A 22143-nucleotide genomic window follows, 5' to 3' on the forward strand; every position below is an offset into this window, starting at 1 on the left:
CAAAAATAGTCTAGTTTAGAAGTTAATATTAATGTTACCACATTATGGTCGTATTGCTCACATGTATAATTTTAAATATGTTATTATATAATTAATATATTATTTATAAACACGAGGCATTAGAATCGTACATCCCGTTGTTTCTTACAAGTTGAATAAGTTAATTACAAATGTAAAAAACTGTTTAAGAATAAACTGTAAAGAATAAACAAAGAATAAATAAAGAATAAACAAAGTACTTTGAAGATTTAGTTATTATGTAATTTATCTACATTAATAAATAAACTGTATGAAGTTTTAATTTTTATTTATCACATCAAAATGTATTTGAAGTCAAGTTAATTATCTCGACCTTCGATATAATTTTCAGCTAAATAAAAAGTAAACGACCTATAACGTGTTAACTGCGTATCATATTCGACATTTATTTTCAAATCAGGTACTTTGAGTAATCGAGTTAGGAGCTTCAAATGCAAATGCAAAAATATTATTTCTTATTAGCTTTTTTAATGTTCATATGTGCGTGAATATTTTTGTATACTTATAAAATCGATTAAATATTATCGTTATAATTCCTCGTTGTATATGTTCGAACTATCGTTTAATAGGGGAAAGACAAAAACAGACACAAGATTAGAAATCTGAAATATATATGATGTTTATCAGTATTATACACTTGAAGATTGTAATGCAATAATACCTACGTGTGTCAGAATTTGCAAAATTCTACAAATGTATTTCAGTTATAAACTTGTCGAATCCCGATTTATGTAGGTTTATTAACTGGTTTATTATAATGCATAGCCTCTATGACAATAGAAAAGATCAGTAACCAACCCCCTTGACGCACTGTACACATGCATTTACATACGTGATCCCATAACATATTTGTGGTATACTTCTCTAAACCATCAACAGATATTCTGTATATTGTTAGAATCATAACGATTGATACAATCACTCTCTTTAGTTGTATAGCGTACTACCAATGCGGTATAACGGTATAAATTATCTTCTCTGTTCAAAAACTTTGAAAAGATATTCGCGTGCTACTCATTTTGTCACTGATGAGGTTATCGGATAAGATTAAGATTGATCAGGCATAAAAGTCTGGACAAAAGAAATGTTATCTATAAAGCGAATGAATGATCTTATTAAATTTTACAATTGTACTTATTTGTCAAAGGAAATCAAATAAATATTTGTAACAATAACCATATTATTATTTAATATGGAAAAGAGCGTTTTTTTTCTTTTCTACAATTATACTGATTTTATATTTGCATACAATTATTTTTTTTTTAATTTAATAAAGGAATTTTTGCTTTGTTTTTCTCTTAATTCATATTGTAAAATACTTTGAAACATAAATAAGTGAATCTGAAATATGTATATTTATGAAAATTAGTTATTGGCAGCTTTTGTCTATATTCAAAGCTGTTAAAAACAAATCGCATCGTTCTTTTAAAAAATGTTTTTGATAACTTACTACAAAAAAGTATACATTCGTGACATCATTCATTTGTCAGTGTTCCTGTCAATTTGCATTTCTTTTTTATTAATGTTTAATTAACAAAGGAAGGAATATATATAAGAGGGGTGACTTCTTTCTATGAACTAAATGAAATATTGAGAATATTTGTACTAAAAACTTGCAACTCCTGTATTCATCTGCCATAGACAGAATAACAAAAGTTGATATCTTTTCCTACAGCCATTGGACTTTATCAACATTAAAAAAAAAGGCCATTGTATAAAGTAAGACATAATATGAAATGGACAATTAAGTCGATCGATTGCAGGAATGATAAAGTGACGTGAAAAATACAATCGGTCGTCTTTCTTGTGCATTATATGAATATATTCTGTGTAATGGCCGTTAAGGTGATCCACTTTTACGGATCTAGGACTATTGGGAAAACCAGAACTGTTTAACCCCTTTAGTGTAAGTATTATAGTAAATTATAAGTTACAAAAAATTTTCTTCGGCTTCGTCCTTCCTTTTGTGGTAAATCTTTTTTTAGGTAGTGTCTTCTGTACCAAACCATGACATGAATGGCTTCCTAAAGGAGAAACATCAAAGACAGTCTTTCGCAGACTCATCCTCTCCGTAAATTTCTGGTAACGCTGTCGTTTGGCCACATACTAAATCTGAGATACTTTTAGCTTTTACCGAGTGGCCGAAGGATTTTGCGCAAACGCTGAAATCTTTTGTCATTTCACTGATCTCATTGCTCTCCTGATGGTCACATGTACTTGGTAATTTAATGGTTGACATGGGATATATATTATCACCAAGATTGTTCTTACCAAAAGATGCGAGTGAGGATGTAGTTGACGTGGTTGTAATCATATTTCGCGATTTGTCGATCTCCATGTAGTATTCCTAAAATAAATTAAATTGTGCTGTTCGTTTTTTCCTATATTTGTAAGAATATAAATATTAGTACTACTACTAACCTTCTCTGTATTCAAAGAATTAGTAATTTGTGGTTGCGGTGCACAACTTTGATTACATTGTGCCAAAGCTATTAGTGCCTTTTGATTTTCTCTTGCATCAACCAAAAATATGCTTTCTTTGACTTCCTTTGCGTTGTATTCATCAATTCTACAGATAATATTAAATAATTATAACATATCTTTGTTTATAAGTAAATAATTCACGTGCTTGAAGATTACTCACTTGTCATAAATTACTGCATGCAAACCAAGTTTCTTTAAATGTCGAATTGTATCTTTATCATTATTGTCATCTCCCCAGCAAAAGATGATTAAACCAGCATCCTTTACAAATTTAACTTGTGACGGATCCCTAAGAATATCTTCAGTATGGACATTAATTCCTAAGATATCAGCTGCTAATGCATGTCTAACAGCCATTGGTACAGTTTGACATCTTGGATCATGATAAGTAGGATATTTTGAGGTAATGCCTTGTGTTAAAAATACTACCGGATACTTATTTTGTTTAAGACGGATCATGGCACAGATATCTGGATTAAATGATGAGAAAACGATTTTCCTATCTCCTCCATATTCTAGTACAACTTTCAATATAATATCCAAATATAGATTGAGATCGAAAGGATGGTTAAGCTCGAACGTGCCATCCTGTGTAAAATAATAAAAATAAAATAATAAAAATACTAAATAGATAAAAAAATAAATTTATTACTTTTACCTTCAATTGCATAGTCCATTTAATTTCAATATTACATCCGACATGTTGTTCTAATTCTTGTAATACTGTCTGAAGCGTTGGAAAAGGCTGATGGTCTTCTAAATCTTCATCAAAAAATTTTGGATTCTTTTCACGACCTTCAGCCACATGATAAACCTGTAAGAAAATTTTATTTTGTAAAGGATTTATAAAATAAAGCATTTCGTCAACGTAACGCTGTTAGATCATAAAAAATTGGTGAAAGTAGTACAATGTTTGACGTAAGAGACTTTTTTGAAGCCAAATAAAAGCAAACACTCTGGAGTCATGTGAATATATCAAATATATAATATCATGGAAGGCATGATATTATCTACATGCTGTGATAATGTGATTTTTTATACATATTTTCGATGAACAAGTTCGCGCCCCCGTGCGGAGGCAAATACGCACAGTCAGAGGGGAATGAAACTGGTGAAAGATTATTAAAAAATGATCTTTAAGATCTTTAAAGCATTTCTGCAAAAAGATCATTTGGTGATATTACATAATAAGTAAAAAATATTTTTCCATCGAATTTACATACTTTGATATCTTACAGTATCAAGATTAAGCTTTTAATCCAAGCATAAAATGTACGATATTGTGGTACAATGATGTGGTATTAAAAATTAATTTTAGTTGGTTTTAGAATAAATTTTAAACAGGCATGCATCGAGTTTTTTAAAATAACTAATTTGTTATATATTTTGGCGACGAGTTAGGCGGCGCAAGCGGTATGAAAGCTCACCAGTTGGTTAACCCCCTGCTCAGCTTTATCAACGAAATACAGCACCTTACCCAACGAGTCCCACCACGGGTAATAAAAATCCTGTTGAATATTAAAAAGAGAAAAGTACGAATAGGTATGTTACACCTATAAATTCATGATTGCATGTCTGTGTATCTACATACGATACAATCCCTGAAGTAACTGATTTCTCCTTTAATACAAAAAAGGACATAAAAAGCAAGTTATTAATACGCGTAGCAGTTTTAACAAGCCGCATTCTATGTGATTAATGGTAGATGAGAAATTATATTAAATGCACCTTATTAACTTTCTAATTGATTATGTAATTAAAAATATATAGTGACTTATTATTAACATTCCTTAATAGTTAATGAAGTTAATGCTATAATATTCTTACTTATTTTTTGGACACACAATGTTAATTATTTAGTTTATATTATTCGTGTATTAGTTGTTAACAAATTAAGTGTAAATAAGGTTTTTAAAAAGTACTTAATGTTATTGAATTGTATATGGTTTATAATAAAATAAAAAAATAAAATACATTAAATATACGTTGAAAATATTAAAATCTGTAAATAACTGTAAAAGTGAAACTACATATATGATGTCAGTGAAAATAGCATAAATTATTCAAGTTGAAATATATATAGAATCAAAGTAGTTACATATTCATAAAAATTACCTTCAACAGATGTAACTGCTCCAATGTAAGGTCCTTAACAGGTATTTCCAACATATCCATAGCTTCTATTTGTTTCTTGCGTTTTAATGAAATAGATACATAAAAATCGTGGTAAATAACCGGTATATGGTCTTTAGACAGTTGGACGTCAAATTCAACCATATCAGCTCCATGGTATGATGCAGTCTTTAAAGAAGCTATTGTATTTTCACGTACATTAGCACAGCTACAAATAAATTGTAATATATAAGTTTCAGCTCATCTAAATAATTTCTAAAAGATGTTATCTCTTTAATAACTTTAAAGATATTAACGTACTTCTTTGTTTGAAAGGATGTACCCAATCCTCTGTGTCCTACATCCAAGCCAGACCACCGTTGTTCCCAATGTTTTGCATATGAAATATTCATATCCCATGGATAATCTGGAATTGACTTTATCACAACATATTCCACTGTAAGTTGCCCTAAAAAAAAATATATATAGCATTATCATCAATAATATTCAATACTAAAAGATAAAAAAGACAATACTATACCAATTGGTCTATGTTTTGTGCTTGTAATTGGTACTGTTAGAAGCCCAACACTGGACTGTAACGTGCTAGGCAAGATGTAGCTGAAACCGATATGACTTGGTGGTTCTCCTGGAAAACATCTTGAGCTGTACACGTAGTAGTCCACTAAGTATGCCTGAAAAGACAACTTACTTAATATACATGGAAAAATACTATTATTTATAACAACACCAAATGCTTGCATCAATAATTTTTGCTCATCCATTATAGAGCTTGCCTCAACATTAATTAACTCCAATGATCAAGGAAATATGAAAAAACTTTTTTTGTGAATATGTATCTCTAATTTGAGAAACAAGTAAATTAGAGATTCTAATGAAATGTGGTAAAATTTTATGGCAAATTATTAAAGATCCTTGACCACTAAAAATCGTAGGAATTAAATTATATCATTAAAGACATGTGTACATCTTTTGCTTTTCCACAAAATTCTGTTAAGTCTTTGGCAGATTCAAATAATTTGTAGGCAAAAGCAACAAATTACTAGTGAATGATAAAACAAAGGGCGATAATTTATTTCCTACATAATCTGCCTGATGACGCGTATCCCGCAACACCTGCCGATCATTCATTATTAAATTTCGATATCAAGTCTGCAAGGTTTGTAATTCAGATTCAGAAGATTCTGACAGCTTAGCCTGGTATTGGCCGCGCAGCGGTGTCACGTACGGTACAGTAGAGTTGGTCAGAGCTAGAAAATATTAGTAGTACACTAAAAGGATATAGGAGTGATGGGAGCCTCACCATTTTCGACGCACACAGATGGATATGAGGTGTGACAGCGTTGACATCTCTAAATTCTTGGGGTTGTTTAGGATGGCTACAACTCACGTAAACCGATTTCATACAATGAATAGAATGCATAATTTACATGATAAATATTGTCAAAGTCCGATATTTTAGACTATGATAATGCAATGCGCTTTAGAAAATTTTGCGATTTACGAGAGATTAGCCTAAGGATAGGTGCGGTAGGGCGAACGACAATCAAAACCATCATATCTCTGTGTGATGTCATGTGACACAGATGTAAAGTGGTAGACGATGCTTTAGCATCGATACATCAGATTGCATGTTAGCATCATCATTTGCACCAGAGGTCTTGCTTTGTACAAAGCTGACGGTTGTCTTCGTTCCAGGCCAGTGCGCGTGACATCGCTCCTGGTTTCCAAGGAGGGCAATAGCTGCTGAACAAGTTTAATTATCTTTTACCAAGTAATTTGAACAAGTCGCGAGAGAAGACGTGGCCGGCCTACTCGTGGTCTACTGAAAACTCACATGGTATGGTCAATGCGTATCTTTAGTGTGTCTAATTTTTTATATGAATTACCACTAGTTCGTAATTTATTGCTCTGCCACATCTACAATTTTTATTAATCTTTCTTATTCATTATTTATCTGCCACTTAATAAGGATGTACTTTTATCATTAAAGTTAAGATGTCAAATCAAAAGAAGACATTTTGTTCTCTGATCGTTTGTGTGTTTTTACAGTTAGCTTATATATTACTGAAGACAATGCCTTCGATGTCTCCATCTGTAGACCTATCCACGACGAATAGGCTGGTTTGAAATAAGTATTGGAGATCTACCCTATGTACATAATACAATGTCATACAAATTATAAGTAATGCAAGCAATAAATACCAACCAATGGTTATTCATTCAGTTGTGTATTTACTATGATTTCTTGATGAGGCACTTCATATGATTACTTACGATAGTTTCAGGATATCGAACCGCGACATTGAAGATAACAAATTCGTCTTCATTATAAGCTCGACCAAATTGCTCCTGTATCTTGAAACGAGCTTCTTCATCATTCATTGCCTAAAATTATAACAAGAATATATTATTATAAAAATAAATATGATAATCATTGATTTTTATAAAAAAAACGTAGTAGAATTATACATACCGCAATTTCTGTAATACTAAAGGCAGGTTGATCAACAACATCTTGTGTATCCATAGAAAGACTATCATCTACACAATCGCCACCAAATTGTGGCAATTCTAAAGAATTGTGCCTAACTAGATTTACAGGTGTCATCTAAATTAAAAAAGATGTGTTCTAATTCTCAATTTTTAAATATTAATGTACAAATATGTAATTTTTAAACACACCTTAATGTGTACTTTCCTATTTTGTAGTCTATTTTTCCATAATTTAATTGGATTATTAAAAAGCTTAAATTGTATCACAGTTTCATCGGTCAACCAGCCCCGTTCAATTTTACAGTAGCCATTGTAATAACCGAACTTATCCGGATCTGGCAATGTGTCACTAGTAAAATTGCTAGATGCTGTAACAAATTCTTTTACTTAATGTTGCAATTTATAATAAAAATATAATTTTTTAATTAATTAATCTATATAAAATATACTTGATTACATACTGTTCTTTTTGATAAAGCGTGGTGTCATATGAGTTTCCCATCTACGAATGATAAGAGTTTTGGCCGAATTTTTAGTACCATTAGATTGACAGATGACTGCAACAAAATATCGGAACTCTACATCAGCATCGATGGGAAGTGCAACCTTTTGCGAAAATATTTGTCCACCTCTAAAATTTATAAATTTCATTTATTATATTTTAAGTAAAGTACACGAAAAGTAAAATAGTATAAATCATCATGAATATCTAAATGTTTATCTTTACTTACTCATCATCTACATCACCAAATGAGTTATCTCCAGCATTGTCACGTATATCATCACTATAAAACTCTCCACTACTGTTGTTATCAAAAATTGTTGGAGAATCCCGACTGCCATGTTCTTGTGACAACTGGATTGCCTGGTTGTGATTCCAAGCACCCAGTTCAGGCAAATTACCCACTACATATAAGACTTCACTCTTTTCTAATTTATGTACCTGATTAAAATTAAAAAGAAGTGAAGGAAGTTATTCTAAAATTATTGGTTTAATGAGTAATAATACTAATATCAGTACTAATTACCTGGACTCTAAAAATCCAGTCCCTTTTAGATCCCCTCATGTCTGATGTATGTTCAGTCGCCACCTCGATGAAGTTAGTCTCGCGTGGTACCTCTTGCTGCTTGTGTTGCACCCCCTCTTTGTTCTCTATAAACCATATCCGCTGCATATTACTATGTTTTCTTTTTCTCACTGTTTTTCTCTTTCAATTCTCTGTGTTTCAAGGTGTGTTCAATTCACATCAGCTAATTTTCTGTAATAAGGGTCTTATTGTAAGGAAGATTTTAGAATAGCAATCAAATGGGATAATTATTAGATAGATACAATTTTTATGAAAATTGATTTCTGTAAATTCCTTCTATAATATATATTATTATCGACAATAATATATTAAGAATTATTCTTTATATTTAATACATAGGATATTACTTAATATAGTTTTATCACTTTTTGATCAATGCAAATAATTTTTGGAATCTATTAAGCATTATCAAAATTTTAAGAGAACACTCAAATGATTATGTATACAATTGTTAAATTAAATTCCAAATATGAAAAATATTGGATTTTTATACATTTTTTAAAACAAAGTTTTCAGATCTTTAATATATGTATAGTTCATGTGTGTATTGTATGTACATATGTATATTATTTGTTTCACAGATATACATATTTTTAATATGTTTAAATCATTTTATTTATTCATTTAGAATTTATAGATTTTATTAAAATGTTATTAATGTTATGTTTACTGGGAAGGTTTAAACATGATAATATTAAAACAAATTATAATATATAAGATAGAACACTGTGTTATTCAATGGTGAACAACCTTTAAAAGTGAAAGCAGAGAAAAGAAGAGCTTAAAGAAATAAATTTAAAATAATATAACATTTTGTGATTAATTATTAAGAATAATTTGACTATCATATATCTAGAATTCCTTTTTAATGTAGAAATTTTTTCATAAATAACGTAACTTTATATAAAATAAGTTTTATAAAATATAGTTTGGGAACAAACATAAAAAATAATTTTACATTTTGCATATTTTTAAAGCAGTTGTAGATTTCTGATATTTTACGAAATTGTTTGCAAGATAATTCCCTTTGTATTAATACATAACAATAGTAGATTATTGCAACATGCTAAATACACGAATACATTTTGCGCTAGTAAAATATAGCACAGTACGGTACAATGCGATAAAATATAGTATAAAAACTGCACTAGCACACACCAATACATGAAACAAAAGCGAAACATCCAGCACTCTTTTTTCAGTAATGAAGTTTGCAGATTATTCAATAATAAATGCAATATTGAATCTGGAGAGCACATGTGTCAATAGTATATAAATATTGGCAAATGTGAAATAATTTCTGTGTCATGTCATATGTGAGTTTCGTATAATGAACAAAGCAAACCTTCTAAGTTGTTGTCAAATCACGATCATACAGATATTTTCGCAATTTTAATGGGAAAACTACTTATATGGAAATACACTGATGTAAGAAAGTTTGAAAACAGCTTTCAAACATGTCGGAAACGAGGAAAAAATAGAAAACAATTTGGTTAGTGAGAAAAATGTGAAGATACTCAATCTCTGTTTTGAATTGATTTTGAATATTAAACGGTATCATTTCTGAAAATTGTTAGTTTACCTATTATATCGAAAAAGTTCGGTGGGTTTTACTCGTAAAGTTTGATTGGCAGCCTGGTATTCACCTCGTACAAGAATGCGTGTTATTTGACGAATGCCCAAGGCAGTCGCTCCATATTTTTTAACGAATTTGTCATAATTCGTCTCTTCACAGTACAGCACAACTATCTTAACTGACACGAAACGACTTACACGAGTGCAGCACTACACCTTACACCGCAGTAGTTTTTCTTGCACGAATGAAGTAATGGTCGATTTGGCAACGCCGTGAACATGGAAGTGACGACAACGATGGCTCAGTAGAACCTCCAATTCAAACTGATTAAATTTATTGTACTTTGAGAAATCTATTATATACCAATTTTATTAAAAAATACATATGCATTAGTAGTAATATTACTAACTGTACTTCTTAGTAAGTCAAAAATATTTTATACGATGCAAATATTCAGATATTCTTACTTAACTGATCTTCCACAAAATTTCGAGTAGTTACTTCCTGTCCGCCATACTGTGGCGAATACAATAAACGATATATTTATCGAGTAAAAGTAATTTTTTATATTATTGTTCTTCTATGTATACTTTTGTGCAATATTCCGAAAATAGGGATTTTTTAATAAACTATTTCGATACGAATCGTTGTATAAAAAAATAACATTTTAGTTTCGATGTCGTAACAGTTCGTCTCCATTACTCGCAAAATTTTCAACGCCTCTTTCACATTCACTTAAGAACTTCCGTTATTGCCATACACGGTATGCAATAAATCAATGTTCAACTTTCAAAGACTTTCTATCAGAACGTTACATTTCCATCGCTAAATGCAATAATTTGCATACATCAATTTTGAACGACATACATACTATTGAGGACAATACCTATAAAACGCGCTACATAATTTCGTTACCTTAGCTGGGGGTATCGATATATGTGTAAGGATAATAATAAGTATATATCTCTTTTTATTCTGTTATTTCCTTTTGTCTTCTCATGAGTAAATATACATATGACAAAAATTTTAACACATTCGATTGGAAGAAGGATAGTAGTGACAACAGGAAAACACTCGTTAAAAAAAACGACCATAGGGGAACTAGAATAAGAGTAGCGACGCATTAAAAGAGGAAACTACTCAATGCAAAATGATGTGCCAATACTATATCTACTTATCTTTTGGCAACTGTATATAATAAGAACATCCAATTAATTACAACTGGTAGCTATATGTATATGAATCAAGCACAATCATTAGCGTTTCTATTTGGTTTCCAATATGTGTCTCAAATATTAGAATATTCTTCTGATTTTTTAAAATATTTAAATTAAATATTTTTAATTGCCATTTTTGTCTATACAATATTTAGTTTTTCTAATTATTTTATTTAAAATAATAAAAATGTGACAATTTACATTGCAATATAAATATAAGAGCAGTAATATGAACATATCTGTCTATTAAAGATATTACGATACGTTTTAATGTTTTTAAAAACGTGTTAATAGAACGTATTTTTGCTAAATCATATGTTTCTTGGAATGCATCTTGGATTACACCCTAGAAACAAATGTAACACTGCACCATATTAGAATATGTAATAGTCATGCAATGCCAAACCTGGTTCGGCTTCGAGTTTGACTATTGAAACGAAGGGTGTATAGGTGTCATATAGTAATATATAAACTTAAAAATCGTATAAAGATAGAGTCATTTGTTATCAAATCATTAAGAATTGCAATTTGTTGGTTCTAAATAACTTAGAATATGTTCCTGACGATTATGAAAAATATTCGTGATTTGACTTGCGACTTGGTGAAATAAGAATAAGAAATTATGATTAAAAAAGAAATTAATTTCTCATTGAAATTTATTGTTCTATTTGCTTTTTAATAGCAAAATTTCTTCATAACTAATAGCTAATATGTCTTATATATCAGAAAATTACATTCTTTTCATACCTGTTATTTTGGAACTTCAATTGATAAGCGAAGAAAGTATATACGCAACATTGTTTCTTTTCTTTTCTTTGATTTGTAATTATAAAATACCTACAATTATAGCTATAAATAAATTTCGTGGATGAAGTATACATTTCTTAAAACGAATGTTTTAAAACTTTTTCGTTTAGATATAAATAGAATCTATATTCTAGAAAGATTAAAAATTTATAATACCCTTAATTCTGGTAAAACTATCTACTACAATACTTTGAAATTAATTATTGTTAAGAGAAAGTACACTTTACTCTGGTATCACTATTGCAACAAGCAAGCAGTAGATAGCGTTTCTATCTGTTTAGCTATTAAATCTTGAATTTTTGATTAATATAATATTAATCTGATAAATACAATATTTGATTTATGCTATATGGATAATATCGATCATTTTCATATTTAATATACAAAATTACACACCTAGTTAATATCTACACATCTCTTATGAAATATTTATATTTTTCAGTTTATATTATTAAAATGTTATATATATTACATCAAAAATTATATATAGAGTCATTAAAATCACAGGTATCTTTTAAAATTTATATTTTACGTAACCAGGAAAATCTGGATCCCAACTTACGAGCATTTATACTTAGAATTTCTACTTGCCAACACTTTTGCACGTGCGGTGTGTATTTTTTAAGGCCAACGTAACTTGATGAGTTGCAAGAAATTGTCTTAACAAAAAATATTTAAGAAAATATAATTGCGCAACTTCTTTTTTAAAGATTCTTTCAACAGAACTTAAGGTTCGATTGCTTGTGGCGCAGTAATGTATTGGTATAAATGAAGAAATCAATATCATTCCTTTGTCAAAGGTATTTGCATTATACCTATTAAAAGTACTCTACGCTATTAAATATAACATTTCTCTTATAACATTACTCATAATTAATTTGACATATAATGCATACATTTTTTTAATTTTATGAATATTGTATTTTCTGTAAGGATTATTTTTACAGAATCTAAAAAAGAACTATCGTGGAACGCCATTCATTTTTATGATACAAGAATTACAACTTAATTTAAGCAATATGTTCTTTATGTGTTTATTAATTTATCGTATATGAAAGTTCAAGATTTATTTATTGTTCAGCTGATAAATCATGTATGAACTCTCGACTATACGTATGATAATAATGCTACCTTACTTTAACTTCCAAGAAAAAGTGGATTCACAGAATGTAAATCTATTTGTGAAAACATTTTTGCTTAAAAGACGTCCAACCACGAAGTAAAAGAATATTTTTTAAGAATTATTTAAGTCATATCTTTCACAGTAATTTATATTTATTTGACAGAAGTGAAACATTACACTATTCCGCTGGTTTCTAAGAATGCCTTTACTTTTTGCGGTATAAAGGAACATTACGATGTCGGATATTATTACGTATTTAGGTAAATGTATCAATACATAGCTAAAAATATTTATTAGATATCATTTTTCTCTCTACTTTGTTTTGTTACGATTTTAGTTTTCTCAAAATTAGATGTTTGAATTATCATCATTAATTAATTAATATAATTAATATATTTTTCATCATTAATTAATATATTTTTATTATTTATATACAAATAATTCTTGACATGAGTTCAACGACATAAGAAACAATGTTCAAGGTCTCACAAGGTCGAGAACGACAAAAATAATCTAGAATATTTGCAATGTCGTTCCATTGGACAAAAATATCTGTCTTTAAAATGATTTTCAGTTTCAAAAATAACTTTCTTGAATCCTGTAAATTACGGTTTTGATATATTTTATTACGTTTATGTATTTCAGCAGAAGAAGCTTTAAGAGAAATTACGAATATTTAATAATTCAAGTGTCCTGTATGGAAATCTACGTATTTGGCTGCAAAGCGGCAATTTTTTAAAAATAAGTATTCTGAAATAGAATTTAAACTGGATATGTATACCGTCTATTATTTGGACACAGTTCAATGTTTCTTGAACACTGTTGATTGTTGATCACTGAATTCAAAATATAATTCAAGATAAAAGAATATCATATAAAGAAATCTAAATCTAAAAATAAAAAGAAAATAATGAAAATTATATATGTAGTTAAGGATAGAAGTTCTATATATTTTTTTAGTTGATAGAACGATCGCATGTGCTTGATCAGTTATTTCAAGATTACCCTGTATAGCTTTGTTCGATTTTTCGTCAAGGTTTTTAGCGATTATTGTTTAAATATTTTACGTTTTATGATTCTACAAAAAGTATACTTTAAAAGGATTCTCTTCACTGCTTGTTTTCAGCAAACAAAAAATTTTAGTTATGTATCTGAAAATTTATTTTCATTTGCTTTTTATGTGCGATTTTCATCATATAGTTCATATTAGACAGAATAATGATCAAGCGTTGTGAAAGTCATGCTAAGTTACATATCGATCTGTTCGAATCATAGATATATATATACTGGTGCACACTTAACAAAGATGTAAAAAAGGCCGCTTAAAGAAACAAAACTAAACATGCAATTATTCCGATGCCATTGTTCTATTACCATTGACACAAATACACTGTGCTCGTAATCGTTTATACCTCCATTTTTTCATTACTTTGCTATTGTTGCGTGTAATTAGCGCCTAAATAAAAAAACACTATTTCTTTTTCTACAAATAACACTTCACAAATAATGTTTCACAAACGAACACTCAAAATATTTTTTTCTCAGGCTTCTATTTCATTGTATGATTTATAACTATCGTGATCGACTTAACCATTCAATATCAATTATTCAGTGGAAGATCAAAATTACAAGCAATCATTGTTACATCTAACCAAACAGTTGTTCATTAATTAATAAATTATAGCGTATATTTTAAACTATACTCACTATTATTATTTGTAACATTAATTTTTTCTTAACTGAAGTTTCTTTTTTTTTGAAAATATTTCATTAACTATTTATAATTGAATAAATTATATGTATTATTTCTTTTGTATTGTGTGTTATTACTATTATCATTATATTATAAACATCTTTGTATTAAAAGATATATACATTTCCTAGGGATACCAAAACGCCATCTGTCCATGATTTTTCTTGGATCGCCATGTTTTAAGGTTAGAGGATAAAGCGCGCGTGACATTGTTAATTCGATTTGAAAGTTTTTCTGTATAGCATATAACGCTAGTCGCTCTTGTGCAATATTTGCACGTCATGAAATTGCACATTCTCTTAGCACGACGTACGTCATTCCAAAGTCAGCAGGGAAATTATGAAAAATTATACAAAATTAATGTACATAAAAGACGTACATTGGTATGAAATTATTTTTATTTAATGTGATTCATTTAACGTGGTTATGAAGTCCTAATAATATACAATAGACGATAATGAAGTTCTTTCTCATTTCTGTTTTAATATCTCTTCTATTAAACCAATATCAACAAAGTACATCTACCATAGTATATGTATATGTGACAATGATTTAGTCTATCTAGCAACAATTAGTTTGCATACGTATTATGGAACAATTCCTAGCAATTAAAACCGGAAAATAAAAGCTGAAAAAGTTATTTGTAACAATTACTTGCAATCATACCTCGAGTAGTAAGGAAAATTGTTTAACAAAACAGTTCTTATTCAACTACAAATAAAAAGAGAATGTGTTGTAAGGTTCAAAGTCCATAAAAATTGATTTATTTCTCATTCGTCATTATAAAATCCATAGTTACATCACTTATTTGTCGCGACATTTAATTAACTGAACTAACCAAATTATTGTTTAATTCGTTTGATATAGAAGTAGAATTGTTTATAAAATTATTATTGTTACGCATTATTCGATGGATCACAAAATCGACAATTTCATTTTTATTCGTGGAATCTTGCGAAGTTCCAGAAGATTTTAGCTTGTTTAGTGTATCTCTATTCTTCGAATCATTATGTCAGGTTGAGCAATGTAAAACATTTAGCCGTATTTCTTTGGTAACATTATTTTTAGTTGTTATTTTTCAACGAAATCTCGAGGCAATTCCGTCAAAAACTGTGTAAAAACGGCGAATATGCCCTTTAAATATGACATAGACGAAGAATTTACTAACAGTAAATTAAGATTATTCTCGTTTACACAATGTATGTATATGATATAATTGTAAATTTGTACAACGATAAATCGACACGCAGCTGTCACATTGACTCATCGACTGCGAACTTTCAATTTATTGTAAAAGGATTCATGTGATTTCATTGTACGGTTTCACGTATGGTTTCGTAGTGACGAACAGAATCAATCTAATAAAGATCAAATCAGTTAGGTTGAAAACTGATAGGCAGTAGGGAAATATGTACATCAGTCGAGCGATCGATTCGAGAATTTATCGTTAACGTTCGATAAACTATGGATTTGTTCGTACACATTACGGATAGGTTTTTATTTCACGATCAAGGAGTCTAACTAAGAGTGAGTTTCGCGACTCTAAATGTCGCCAATTACAACACGTGATAAACAATTTGCCGCTTACAGTCGGTAGGAAATAACTTGAATTTTGACTTTAATGTACGAACGGAATATGTGGACGATTAATCGGTGGGATTAGCTTTTTGGAACACACCTTGAAGACAGGTTGACGCAATCACACGGTCTGTCACGTATCAAAAACCAAATGACTGGAAAACATTTCCGTGACGATATTGTTAACGGTAATAAAGTGTAATGATGCATCATTGCTACTCACTAAGTTTTGTCACGTGCACTGTATCAAGCTCTTCTTCTGGTGGGTATCATAGCAAGTGAATTAACTATAAAAAGTAGTCACACAGTGTTTCACAGACGAATATATAACGTGTGCGCACATCGCGATGATAAAATTCCTACAAATGTTACGAACACAATTATAAGCGAGTAACAAAGGCAAACAGACAAAGAAAGACGGAAAGACACGATTTGCCTAAACAGAACAGACAACCTTTGCCGCCGTCGAAATACTACTGACTGTTGGAGTCGGATTTCAATCAGGTTATGCAAACCCTACAAACCCCCACTTTTCTTTTCCTCTTGTATACCTACGCACGTGACTCTCTGATATGGTCAACATCTATGTATGCAGACTCGTGTATACATATGTATATATGATGTATGGACGTGTCACACGATTTTTGTAGAACACGCGCACTATATTTTGGACTTTATTTTATATTTGTTATACTTTCATATATTTTATTTTAATATTTCATATATCTATATTTTATATTTTGTATAATTTTATATTCTAACTATCTATCGTATGAAGAATTGCAATTTTTATTCAAATTAATTGTAATTTATTCTACATTAATGTATAAAGTAGGGAAAACTATTAATGCATAATACATTTTTTATTTGCAAACTTTAATGCATTAGTGTTAGTGTATTACATTAATGAAGGAAGGAACGAACATTTTCAGAAGAATATATCATATTAAAAAAATGTTTAGGATGGGATATTTGCAGAATTATCATTTTTTTGTAAAGAAATATTTTATTAAGAATAAAATGAGATAAATAAGCAACGAAATGTTAATTATTATATAGCTATTTCTTCTGAAATAATTGAACTTTATTTATGCAAGCGCAATTGTAATTGTACGTAACATTATGTAAAGTGTTTGTCGGAAAAATACTCACCATTGATAATTAACGATCAAAAAGTATTTTATAAATCTATAACCCTGATATAGGGAATCATTTAATTTGTACAATCAAAATTCGTAGATTAACTAATTCAGAGATGAGGAAATTAGAAAGAAATGACTATTGTTGTTTTGTATTCTGTTTTATATAAACTTTATTTACAATATATAAAAATTTACAAAAATAAATTGATATATAATACACTATATAAAGTCATACTTCTCTCTATCTAATCACAGGATTCTCGATTGTTTAAGTGTTTATATAATTAAAAGTACATCTTTCACAGCCAATTTTCGATTTTTATATACTTACATACTTATCAAGAATAATCATTTCTTACATTCCTCTTACTTTCTAATTAATGAATTCATACACATTCGATTAATGGAATTTTAGTTGCATCTATGATGCAGTGAACCATAACATGATTATATTGGTAAATGGATGCTATTGCTACATTATTCATTATTATTGTAGGCGTTTCTCATCCAAAAAATACTTCGTCAAACTTGTAAACAATATGTTTGTCATATTTAGAGACGTCATTTGTATGCGAATTGCTTCACACATGACTTCCTTACATAAAATGTGAGTGTTTGGTTTCGTCATTAGAAATTTTGCAATATAGTGTTGACGGTAATTTTGTTTGTTAAAATTTGAATTTTTGTTTTAGAAAACGTCCATGTTATCTATATGATAATTTTAAATGAGTAAACTAAATGGAAAAAAGAGGTCAAGTTAATATTCGAAATGATATATTTTGTATACGTAATGCTATATACATATAAATACTGTGATTGTAGAATATTAACTTATTACCGTCACGTATGTGTGACGTCCATTTACCATAAAGAATGGAACGTCATTAATATGTGACGTGTTGGAGCGAACGTAGTAAAGTGCATAATAAACAACTGTAATAAATAATGTTATTTTCAGACAAAGAAAAAAAATCTTTTAGCTTTTAATTCAGATTTATTTGTTAGCTTTTAAGGGAATTTAATTTTTTTTTAATTAAAATATTTATATATATCTAATGTTTTCAGAAGCAAATATTACAAGATTTGATCGAATTTAAATTAAAGATTAGCTATATTACAATACGAAGATTATTTACTTCCTAGAACTTGTTAGTTTATTGTTAGATCATTTTCAATAATCTTATCACGAATACCGCTCGCGATCGTAAAATAGATGTTACCAACTTATATCATAGATAAAGGAACACTAGAGATTGAGCTCTTATCAATATAATCACTTAACGATTCAAAAATATCGAGCAATTTTATTTAGTTCGGAGGTGTGGCAGAAATACAAATAAGGAATTGTACAGAAATCGCTAATTTTATTAAAACATAAAATGTTATGATGAAAATTATATAAGTAACGAGGAATAATTATGAATATCTGACCTTGAGATTTTGGAATGAAAGTGGATTGATTTAAATTACCATAAATTTTATTATACGTCCTTCTTCGAAGAACTCTTCTTGTTACGTTCGGTTCGAGCTGTGCACATAGAATTAAGCGGATCCCAATAATCCTAAGGAACTGTCATAAAACGAGGCTTTTTGATTTACTCTTAAGGTCGTTAAGTGGCATAAAACATCTTCGAGTCAAAAGGTTTTTCCATGTTTCCCGGGATTCCACCCGCAAGCGACCAGTGGTGGGGCGATTACCACCGAGCAAGAGTTTTCCTTTGCAACAGCATCGTCTTCGGATTCACTGGTTCATCATTTTTAGAACAGAACATTTTTTTACCAGGTTTTCACCCTTCAATCATTCACCCACTTAACTTACATCTTACTCACCAGCTTAACTATCTTTCCTACAAAGTTGTTGGAAATATATACTATCTTAGCACTGTTAGTCAAGCATTATACTCATTAAACTATCCCGATTATCCTAATCAAAATAGGGGATGGATCAGTTCGTGGCGTCGATTGTCTAATCGTAACGGGAATTTACGACTCCCGTTGACGTGTCGCGTCTCTCCGCGAACAGTCGAAAAAACACTTCTAGCTATAAATGTATAGTTTCATATTTCAATCATTTTTCAAAAACAATAATTAATTGTTAAAGATGTGAAAATTTAATTAGGAGAGGTGCATTATCAAGAATAATAAAATGCGGTTTTAATGATTTATCTGTAGTTTGCAGTATTACACGCAATTTTTACAAATTAAAGTGATTGAACATTAAGTTATAACGGTATTCGATAGTAATATGCATATTCATAAAAAACAGTAGAAGTTAATTCATTGTCTACACATTCAAAGAACCTTTATCCGGGTTTTTGTACTTAATCAAAGTCTCATGCTTATCTTAATAGAAGTCAGCTGTATTTACCTTGAATATCTGAAGTTTATCCAGACGACGAACAAGGTAAGAAAGTTTCTATACTTGTAATACTTCTCTGATGTGGTAATGAGACTTTATTGCGATAGAGAAATAGAGAGTTTAATGCTGGTCGACAAATAAGATAATGCCTTATCAACGCCACCATTAAAAAACATTAGCTGACGAGAAAACAGAGATAACGGGATGATGTCTGGGGGTACCGAGATTGTTAATTTATCATTATAAGTTGATGAAAAAATATATAAGCCAACTAAGCAATGTACTTGTTCCGGGTCAATGGATCTTGATTATATAAGTTTAAATTTTGTGATTATATTTTCATGTTAATTAGATTATTTTGATATATTATAACAAATTTGTTGTTCTTGGCGTTTGATCGTTTATTTGATAGCCTCAGGTACAGTAATCGCTACATTTTTCATTTGTATAAAAATATTCTTGACCATAATCATTATAGGAATCTGATTAACTTACACAAATCGAAGTTGCACTTAAAAAATCAAGTTATACAATTTCTCACATTTAATATAATATGGATTTATAGAGATAAGTAATGTTTAATCACAGAATCGCCCGTCTAGGATGAGAATGGAAAAATGGAATATTCAAAAGAGCGATTTTTCAAACTCGTTCTAATACGTAACCGTATACTTTGTACAAACAGTGTGAGATCGCGCTATTTGTTGCTTAGATAGAGTTATATACATACATATGTATCCCATGTAAATACTTAGCTTGCAGTTTGTCTTTAGGATAGCTTATCTTAATGCATTTTTCACAATTTGTGATATTTCATATTTTATATTCATTCACGTTTGTTACAAACGTGTTTGTTGAAACAAATGTGCACGCAACCACCGTTTTTTATATTTATGTAATGTTTAGAAAAATACATTATAATTCATAAACATATATTTGGCAACAAGACTGTACAAATATGAATGCCTTTTATTTTTCTGCTTGACAGTCATACATATCGCATGTCGTATACCGTATAAATGGAAGTTTCGATATGCATTTTTAGCGATAATTCGTTCAATTCTTGAATATAAATAACTCTACTGATCGCTTGAATCGCTCACGCAGTGAGTCGGTATATCAACAAACATGATAAAAAAGTTTGAGTTATAATTTATCTTGTGAAATAAATTCAGATTAAAATGTACAACAACGGAACCAATAAGTTCTGTATCCAAAATTCATGTACACAAGATACGGAAAAAATAAAATAAGCCTGTAATTTTTAACGAAAAATCTCTTCGTCTAGTAGTTTCCACATTGTTACGATCAGCTAAAGCTTAATAGCTCTTGCATAAATCACCGTCTGGTATTATCAATTCGTCGCATTTCATTGTCGCTTTTCATTTTTCGTATTTCTGCTTAAGAGATAAGTCTATCTTCTAATGCCATATATCCGCCATAAATAACGATAACACGTGTACGTATATACCTTTCAACATCACGATATAATTTCACAATTGCAACAACATTGTGCTCAACTCGCTATCACAATTCGGTCGTAGCCACTCCCCAATATTGTTGCATCCTCGATGCGTCCTGTTCCAGCGAATCTAATCCGTTTCTTTCCTGAATGACGGCGAAATCGTATTCGAGATTATACGGCATCAACCTCTGCAGGCTGCCAAAGTAAGCCGCGTTAGGACCTCCGTTTAGTAATCTTCTTCCGCTACCAAATCGAACGACGGGCGGCCTCGGTAGGGAAGGATTAAAGGACCTGGCACTTCCAAATCTCTTTGATAGAAAAGGCAAATTACCGGCTAATTGAGGCGTGGATCTCGATTGACCTCGTCGTAGGGGAGTCCTTGATAGGGTGTCTAATTCCTTGTCGAACAAGAGTTGAGTATTCTGTTCCAACATATATTCCCAGCAACGGAACTGCTCCTCGCTTAGCGCACCGGATCTCTCGGATACCGTGTCCTCTTGAGCCGTTAAACAGGTGGATACCTTCAAGTTTTATGTAATATTTTATTATATATATATGTCGGAGATAAGAGGACACCAGAGCCTTCCCTTTGGAACTTTGGGGAAATCCGTAAAATTGTAACTAAAGTCTATAGTCTATATATTTAATATAGTAATTAAACAATTGCCGTCATTCTACCCAATTGTATTTATTTGAGATTTGTGACAATGAGCTTGGGCTCAAGGCCCAATGTAGTCGCCGAACGTAGCCGCGGTCAACGGGACGAACGCTCAGTCTAACAAAAGTATGGAGTAATAATATAGCCCTCATTAAAAGAAATACCCGTAGAGGTACTCGACAGTAAACATTCCAACGGTTCCTTCAGGCAAAATGATTACCAGAT

General features: G+C 30.2%; 2 protein-coding genes across 10 annotated transcripts in view; both read right to left on the reverse strand.

Annotated features, from left to right (window-relative positions):
• Positions 1–633: 633 nt before the first annotated feature.
• LOC117164087 (glycerophosphocholine phosphodiesterase GPCPD1) lies at positions 634–16779 on the reverse strand. Of its 9 annotated transcripts, none has more exons than XM_033346888.2 (16): positions 9823–10069; positions 8181–8411; positions 7884–8095; positions 7614–7783; positions 7342–7532; positions 7133–7267; positions 6934–7044; positions 5177–5330; positions 4957–5104; positions 4639–4864; positions 3951–4031; positions 3182–3337; positions 2684–3111; positions 2461–2608; positions 2311–2386; positions 634–2208 (listed from the first exon to the last, which is right to left on the reverse strand). In XM_033346888.2, the coding sequence occupies exons 2-16, from the start codon at positions 8325–8327 to the stop codon at positions 2078–2080; spliced, it is 2514 nt and encodes an 837-aa protein (XP_033202779.1). In that variant the 5' UTR covers positions 8328–8411; positions 9823–10069; the 3' UTR covers positions 634–2077. The 9 variants fall into 9 exon arrangements, with proteins under 9 accessions (XP_033202779.1, XP_033202781.1, XP_033202782.1 ...); XM_033346892.2 differs by having other exon boundaries at positions 2042–2239; XM_033346890.2 differs by lacking the exon at positions 9823–10069 and adding an exon at positions 16518–16779 and having other exon boundaries at positions 634–2386; positions 8181–8305.
• Positions 16780–18431: 1652 nt separating this feature from the next.
• The window catches only part of Phlpp (PH domain leucine-rich repeat protein phosphatase), a 90977-nt gene continuing 87265 nt past the window's right edge, over positions 18432–22143 (reverse strand). Inside the window, exon 18 of the mRNA XM_033346980.2 lies at positions 18432–21781. Coding sequence (XP_033202871.2) covers positions 21323–21781 — 459 coding nt within the window. The 3' untranslated portion in view covers positions 18432–21322. The remainder of the gene's footprint in view (positions 21782–22143) is intronic.

Source organism: Bombus vancouverensis, chromosome 3 (genome assembly GCF_051014615.1).
Source record: "Bombus vancouverensis nearcticus chromosome 3, iyBomVanc1_principal, whole genome shotgun sequence".
NCBI classification, from domain to species: domain Eukaryota; kingdom Metazoa; phylum Arthropoda; class Insecta; order Hymenoptera; family Apidae; genus Bombus; species Bombus vancouverensis.

Coding starts and splice junctions, on each gene's coding strand:
- LOC117164087 (XM_033346882.2), bottom strand. CDS start 8,327: ATGCAGCGGATATGGTTTATAGAGAACAAAGAGGGGGTGCAACACAAG. Junction 8,096..8,180: donor ACTGGATTTTTAGAGTCCAG/GTAATTAGTACT, acceptor AATTTTAATCAG/GTACATAAATTAGAAAAGAG. Junction 7,268..7,341: donor ATAGGAAAGTACACATTAAG/GTGTGTTTAAAA, acceptor TTTTTAATTTAG/ATGACACCTGTAAATCTAGT.